This window comes from Scaptodrosophila lebanonensis, unplaced genomic scaffold (assembly GCF_003285725.1).
Source record: "Scaptodrosophila lebanonensis strain 11010-0011.00,11010-0021.00 unplaced genomic scaffold, SlebRS2 tig00000118-arrow-arrow-pilon, whole genome shotgun sequence".
In the NCBI taxonomy this organism is placed as follows: domain Eukaryota; kingdom Metazoa; phylum Arthropoda; class Insecta; order Diptera; family Drosophilidae; genus Scaptodrosophila; species Scaptodrosophila lebanonensis.
In genome coordinates this window covers 1,511,086-1,519,331 of record NW_022060578.1, presented here as the reverse complement: position 1 = coordinate 1,519,331, position 8,246 = coordinate 1,511,086, and the positions used below count along the sequence as shown (strand labels likewise).

Below are 8,246 nucleotides of genomic sequence, written 5' to 3'. Positions count from 1 at the left end.
TTCAAATAAAAAGTTTGTGTTATACATTTTTTCCGACCGGTTTTAAATTTGGGGACTGTAATCTACGTAACTAAATGTATGTATGTTCATTCGTCTTGCACTGTCAGAGCAAGAAATGTTAATTAATTAAAAAATTATTTAACATTTTTAAAAATAATTTTTTTGTTGTTTAGTACATTTGGCATTAAGGTTTTCATTAGTAACTTTATGCAGCAACAACAAATTACAAAATTACAAAAATTTAAATGTATGTACATATCAGCGTTGCCGAACGCTCCAATTTTGGCGGGACGTCCCGATTTATAAATCAAAATTAAATGTCCAGCGTCGGACTTTTCGGGGATAACTCGACCGTGCTGAGGAAGCACACAGTTAAGTCAGGACTGACATTCCGCCCGGTGCTTTACGAAGATATGTATGTATGTACGTATAACCATACATAGTACTTATTGTACTATATTTGCTATTTGGAAAATGAACTCTTTAAAAAACTTTTGAGAGCGTCGAAAGAAGAATATCATATAGTAAATAAACTTATAATTATAAGCACATGGCAACGATTTGTCTGACGTTGTGAATCGTTAAAATTGTGTCTGAGGGCAACAAAAGTGTTCAAATTCTTTCCAGTTCTCATTTTACTGAATAAGAAAATAAATAATTTATTTATTAGAATTATGCATAATTATGATGATAGCGCTGATTGCTGAAATAAAAACATATTTATAATCGTGTGGTGCTATGGTATTGAGCCACCGATCGAGCCTATGTTAGCTATAAACTTGATCTGCGTGTGGATAAAACAATCTAAATACAGAGTTTGGTGTCCCTAGCGGTTGTGGTTCAAAAGTTTTCCATGCTGATGGGGATTAAGGGATTAACCAAAACGGTATCTGCCTGTATGTTGTTTAAACTTTTAACGCAAAAAGAAAGCCAATATTAGTACACCTAGCCCTCGCTTAACACGACCTCTTTTAGTACGAACTCGGTCTAACACGATTAAGAATTAGCTAACTTTTCCTCTCGGTCTCACACTATAGAAGATAAAAATATTTAAAAAAAAAAGAAGCGCATTACTTTAACTCACTTTTGTAGTTGGAAAATGCTCCAGGTCATGCAATTAATACTACCTTATTGTGAATGTTAAAATTAAAAGTTCGCACTTTCAAAATATAATACGCGGGACTCCATCGATGTAATCAGTATTGCCTTGAATTGTTGTTTATTTTACCTCTTAGAGAGCTTAAGGAGAAAACATTGACTGGATATGGGTATATGACTAGCGGTCACCACAAAGAACAAAAATATTACCACTAAAAAGGCTTATGAATAAATTATATGCCAAAGTCACCAAATGTTTCTTTAATTTTATATAAGGCTGCTGCAACATTTTTCAAAATATTTTCCTTTTTAATAAGATTAATCTGTTAATGATTAATATTCAACACTTGGAGTAACTTTTTGTTAATTTGGAATAATTTTTGACCGTAAAAACAGCGGAAATGTAAACAGCAAAACCTTTTTTTGTGCATATGCCGAGATCTAGGAACGTAATCCCATATTTTTTAAGGAGTCCATGTCTAGCTTAAGACGATTTCATTCTAGGTATATTCTAGGGATACACAATCAAAATTAAATTTTGAAACAGTTCAGATTGTATATTATACAGGGTGCTCCATCTTTTATGTCGGTATGTAAACATTGAATGTCTTTGAAAATAAACAACCGATTATTATATAATTATTATATTATATTATTATTATAATCATCAATATATAGCTGTGATAGATACATACATAGTATGTATGTATAAGAGCCGAACATAAAAAAAAAATGGAAAGAGAAATATATATATATATACAATGGATGAAACTTAGAGAATAAGGCGACTCTTATGACACACAAGGCTGAAGAAGAAGCGCTTTGAAGAAATATGTGCCTTCATATTTAAAAATTGCTGGCCGGGCTCATTTCGGCTTGTTTTATGGCGTTCAAAGTGCTTTTAAAATCAATTCCCTTGTCACATTTAAAGCCGCAAGTTCTGCGAACGCCACTGGGACGGAGTTCTAAATCAAGCGAAGCGCCCCAACTCTGACATGTGTGCAACATTGTCGTCGTCACATTGGCGCTATCTTTTTTGCCGTTGTTGTTTTTGTTGTCGGTGGTGCTTGAGAGTGGCGTTGAAATTACTTGCACTAAATTAAAAATGGTAAATGAATGAAGAGTAGAAAGGGCTGATAAAGAACAAAACAAAAGGATAAAAAATAATTTCATGGCCTGTCATAAATGTCGGCTGTTGCAAAGCATCTTTGCCGCTACTCCTCTTGAAGCTGCCACATTTGCTGCGGCCGTGGTTGCACGGCATCTTCATCCCGATTCCTCGCATTGCTTCGTGCAACGGCCAGCGGTTTATTATGATCTTTTAATAGCCCGCAATTTTCTCACCTCGCAAAGTGTGAATATTATGGTGTAATTGCATCAACGCATCAACTCCTACCAATTTTGGCTAAGGGCTACAAATGCCGCGCCAATTGCAAAAGATGCTGGCAGTTGGCAGCAGTCGGCATGGTCAGTCGCCAGCTCTAGGTCAGGCTCGAGCAACCTGCCCTCGTTTTAGCCACATCGTAACTTCTGTTGGGCCGACTTCAGTCGCTCAACTGCCATGGCTGCCTCTGCCGGTCTGGGGTCTGGATTGGGGCGTTGATTGTGGCGCAACTCCTTCTTTTCCGTATCGCCTGCCTTTGCTGGATGCCGACGGCTCCGGGCTGGTCGCTGGCATTTATGAAATTATTGCAATACTGCGTAATTATTTTTTGTGCTCTTAATTTCTCGATCTGAAATGGTTATAAGGAATAATTTATGTGTGCATTAATAAATAAAAACCAAAAACAGCAATGAGTTCGATGTGACGAACATTACATGCTTCTAAAAATGTATTGTGGAAAATTTAGTTTCAATACTTTTTATATCCTACACCCACAGGTCTGTACACCCCGTCTATACATACTCAAGGATCTCGGAAGGTATAACACTTAGAGTCACCGAACTTTTCCGAGAAAACTTGTACTTGTAGTTTAGAATGATTATTAGTCAAAATATTTTTTGCATATGCCATTAATAAGAAACCACATTCGAACAATATATTAGGGAAATTGAATTTCGTTCCTATAGTGTCGCACAATGACAATATTATATTAGTGATATATGTACAAGGAACGAAATGTAACAGTATATATGTAAATATATTCTTGATCCGCATCAGAAGCCGAGTCGATTTAGCCTGTCTGTCTGTCCGTCTGTATGAAAAGCTTAATCTCAGAGACTATAAGAGCTTTAATAGACCTTCAATTTCGCGCAGAAATGCGTTATACTCGTATGTGTATGCAGTGGGAGTTTATTTTATTTACATATATATTTTTGATGTACCGCTTTATTGATTTCTCAGAACAGCCGTAATTCTTGGAATTCGTAGTCAAATTTAGTATGTAATTAAATCTGGCTATTCTTAAGTTCAAGTTAAAGTAGAAGTGGTATATAATCGTAACACAGAGTATATGATATGAGATATGATATACAATCCATGTTAACTCACCACCATGGAAATAATTGTATACCCTTCACTGAAAGTGAATCGTCATCCACGTAATTTTACTTAGAAATGAAAGATCAGATCAGATATTGGTATTCATTGATATACAAGTTTGAATACGAAATGGGAAATACAAAACAAATATTAGGTCTGATCATAATTGAAATCACTGCTACTGATTCTATAAGTGGTTCCAAATGGCTTTGAAAACAATCACTTGCTCGGGATCCGATTAAGTAATAAGTTCTCTTACACATCGTCATGGAGAAGTAATGCAAGAAACGGGTCTATTTAATATTGTTATACCCTGTACCCTGTACCCTGTACCCGAAGGTAAAAAGGATATATTAGGTTTGTGCAAGTATGTAACATGCAGACATGCAACGACCCCATAAAGTATATACATATATTCTGAATCAGCATGACGAGAGAAATCGATCTAGAAATGTCCGTCCGTCTGTCCGGCTGACCGTCTGTTCGGCCGTCTGCCTGGATGAGCGCCTGGATTTCGGAAACGGCTGACCGTACATAAACCAACGTTGGTATGCTAACGCTCCTAGTCCCTAGTCTCTACGAATTTATTTTACTTTTTTGAGTTTTCCCCCCCTTCCCCCGCTACAGAATTTCGTCAATACTGTCCACATTTCAAAAGTTACATAAACCAAACTCTGCACATATAATTTATATATAACTATCTACTTTTGTATCAAATTTAATCTAAATCGGTTAATTATAAGAAAAGTTAGGTACTACGTCCACAAGCTGCAGCTGAAGTTCGCTCTTCTTCTTTACATCATTAATAATTTCTAGATATGTTTAAAACACAATCAAGACAATAAAACTGGTGTGTCGTTACAGATAATATAAGCTTGTATAAAGAATGTAATGTATTTAGTTGAATAGGAATATCATTAGAGAAGTTAAAATAAATTCATAAGTTGTCGTTTGACATTGATCAAAGGTTCCAGGCTTGTACTTGTCATTCATTCTCGATTCTCATTATTTTGACGTGCGTAGTTAAACAGTAGAAAGCAAAATGCTCAACGGCGGATTTGGGAACCTGTTAGGGAGGAAAGGAACATGGGCCAGCCCATCCAACAACAATTCGGAATACCCCAACAATACGGGCTTCAAATCGGGAGAGCTTCAGAGTGCGGAGAACGGTGCTATGGTAACCACTTGCTCTTCAGTAGTGGGCATCAAGTTCGATCGCGGGGTCATGATTGCCGCCGACACTCTCGTCTCGTATGGGAACCTGTCGCGCTTTCAGAACATCGACCGCGTCTTTAAGATAAACCACAACATATTATTGGGCGGCAGCGGAGATTTCCCAGACGTTCAGTGCATTCACCGAACCATCGAGCAGAAGATGTTAGAAGATCAGTTCTATGAAAAGAACATCGACATGCGTCCGCAAGCCTTGTCCACTTGGCTCACGCGTATAACCTATACCCGCAACTTATGGATGAAACCACTGTTCGTAGATCTTGTTGTCGGCGGCATCGATGCGGGGGGCAAGCCCTATTTGGCGAATGTCAACTTTCGTGGGCGTGCGTTTACGGATTATGTTGTGACTGCAGGATTTGCTCGCGGTATGGTCGTGCCTCTGGTGCGCCAGAGTAAGCCCCAACGTCGCGAGTTCACCGCTCAGGAAGCTTCGAATTTAATAAGCAAATGCATGGAGGTATTGTATTATCGTAACGTTCGAAGCATATCCCAATACACCGTGGGCATTTGTACCGAAAACTGCTGCGACGTTGAGGGGCCATTCAAAGTTGATGAAAAGTGGGACGTGGCTGATATGATCAGGGGTTACTAAGTATGCTGCCAGTAACACATATATATTTCCTATTTTCATACATTGGTTGCAAATGAATTCGTTAAATTCTTGTTAAGAAATAAAAGGATTGCCGATAAGATCCCAATTGCAGCGAATTTGTGGTTAATCAAAGGATCTAAAAGGATGTGTTCCTTGCTTTGAAAATTAATTTTCTTTTTAAATCAGATATATTTTAAGTAAACTACCTAAATCTACAGTCGTTTCTAAAATTACAATATTTTTGCGGCGTGGGTTTCTCTAAATTTAAGAAAAAACTTTCTGAAAATGTTTTCTAAATTGAAAGGCGTTTTCATTTTTTTTTTGGCAGTTGGCCACCAACATTATAAACAGTGAACAGATATATAAAACTAATAAATATATAAATAAATATAAAAAAATAATAGAGCTAGAGTCTTAGCAAACACAGAAAGGTTGGTACATCCTCTACCGACTTTCAGTACCTTCTTTCAGTATACGACTCGATAATGTAAAGAACCTAGATCTATATCATTGGTATGGGGACATTTTTCAGTTGCAGTCTTAGTTGTCTCCAAGTAAGTGTGTTTCTTTTGTCGATTTCTATTGATATTACATTGCATGTAACTACAAGTATAATGATTTTTATAACAAGTAAAAAATACCAGTAACAAGAACCAGAACAAGAAAATCAACGCACATTGCGTTCACACCCAGTCGGCTATATTTTACGTGAAATAAAGCTCTCAGTTTGTCGTAGCTGGTTCTAAAACCGGCAACTTCCTATCAGGCCAGTTCCCTTGTACATTCCTGTAGTTGTTGTTGTTGGTGTTGTTGGTTTGATGGTTGTTGTTGTTGTTGTTGCTGCTTGTTACTACTGCTCTTGCTCTGCTGCTGTTGATACCAATTTGATGGCATAATTTCAGCAAGCCCTGCGGCGATATAAATTTGTTCGTGTCGTTGTTCTTGTTGTGCGCCGCCACACTGCCAAAGTGGCAAATTTAATGCCAAACAACGACGGCGCATCCTTTCTGCCACTCATGGCCTGGCATGGATTTCAATTTTATGCCCAAAAGGTACGTCAACATGTCTGCTAGTCTTGCTCCCTGCTTTCTGCTTCTGCTTTTGCCTCCCCAGCCCGCCCATCCTCCCCCTCCGTCCACTGTCTACGGGATCGTAGAGGTCCGCATAATTGTCGGTCAGCCCACGGCTGCCACTGGAGTCAACGCCACCGCTCCCACCGCTCCCACCGCTCCCACCGCTCCAACCGCTCCGACGGCTTCCACCGCTCCGACTACACTTCAACACACTTTCGTTACGCTTTTGGTAATAATTATGATTGCTGCGCGTCCAGTCTGTGGACTTCTAGCGTTTGCTACGCTTGATGACCCCCAGAGGTGTTAAAAATTGGAAAATGCAAATGCAAGGCGCGCACATAAAAATAATTTACTTTTCGCTAGTTACAGGCAATAGCGGTAGCAGCTACTGCACAGTTGGACAATGTAACCATCCATGTGGATATTAATTACTTTTTTACAGAGATACAGAATGTAGAAATCAATGGGTAAGTTACTGAAATGATGAATGATCGAAGTAATACCATGTAATACAGTGATTCTTCGAATCAAAATGACACAACATTTCAAGAATCAACTATAGACCATGTTGATAGTCGACAATTGGTCAAAGAACATGCAAGATTTGGGCGCAGAATTTATTCCTTCAACATAGGTGAAAAATGCAAAGTCAAGCCTTAATAAGATTAAAATTTTAGTCGAATTTGATACACATATAGTACTTTAAGAGTGTTATTTACTGTATAATGTTAGAGTGAAAATTACAAAATAAATGTACATATTAGGGTAAATATTTTCATTATTCATCTGAAAGTGCAATTTATAATTGAATTGTTAATTAATGAATTGTTCCCTACTTCAATTGTTCCTAGTTTAAACAAACATGACAAAAATTTTAACCTGTTTGCCTTTTTATACCCTGTACCCGTAGGGTAAACAGGGTATATTAGGTTTGTGCAAAGTATGTAACATACAGAAGGAAGCATCTCCGACCCCATAAAGTATATATATTCTTGATCAGCATGACGAGAGAAATCGATCTAGACATGTCCGTCCGTCTGTCCGTCTGTCCGTCCGTCTGTCCGTCCGTCTGGATGAACGCGAGGATCTCAGAAACTATAAAAGCTAGAATAACCAAAGTTGGCATCCAGATTCTCCTAGGTCCGAGTAAGGACGAGTTTATTTTTTTTTTTTTAATTTTCCCCCCCTTCCCCCGCTACAGAATTTCGTCAATAGCGTCCACATTTCAAATGCTACCTAAACCAAACTTTGCACACATAATTTATATATAATTGTCTACTGTTGTTCAAGAAAAGTTATTAGCGAAACAAATTCTCGCCAGTACAACCCCCACAAACTGCAGCAACAAGTTCGCTCTTCTTCTTCCTCTTTTTGTTGCTGCTATGGGCGCATATAACTCAGTGACGGAAGTTTACCTGGGTACAGGGTATTACACTGTCGGGCTTGCTCGACTGTAGCGTTCTCTCTTGTTTTAAAATAAATATTGCCCATGATGGATAGGGATCTTCGAATTGTCCTTCAAATTTCAAATTTATTTTATTTAGTAAATCAACAAAAAGTGCTGTCAGTTGGCCAGCTATGCCCCGAATCATAGCCATATGTGGTCAGAGACATTATAGACCTATCAGGCTAAAAAATAGGAAAAGTAATTCTACTTAACAGCTAATTAAGCATAAAGACAAAGAGTTAAAGGGAAATCTCCCATTTATCATTATTATCATTTATTATCTATTAAAAACTACGTTTCATTACTCGTTTTCTGAATAAC

The 8,246-nt window shown here is 37.9% G+C and overlaps 1 protein-coding gene across 1 annotated transcript; it reads left to right on the top strand.

Annotated features, from left to right (window-relative positions):
• Positions 1 to 4,600: 4,600 nt before the first annotated feature.
• On the top strand, positions 4,601 to 5,511 carry LOC115628572 (proteasome subunit beta type-4-like). The gene has a single exon (XM_030524740.1). The coding sequence runs from the start codon at positions 4,623 to 4,625 to the stop codon at positions 5,403 to 5,405; it is 783 nt and encodes a 260-aa protein (XP_030380600.1). The 5' UTR covers positions 4,601 to 4,622; the 3' UTR covers positions 5,406 to 5,511.
• Positions 5,512 to 8,246: the final 2,735 nt, after the last annotated feature.

Bases quoted from the DNA above. Each gene is read 5' to 3' on its own strand.
- LOC115628572 (XM_030524740.1), top strand. From the start codon at position 4,623: ATGCTCAACGGCGGATTTGGGAACCTGTTAGGGAGGAAAGGAACATGG.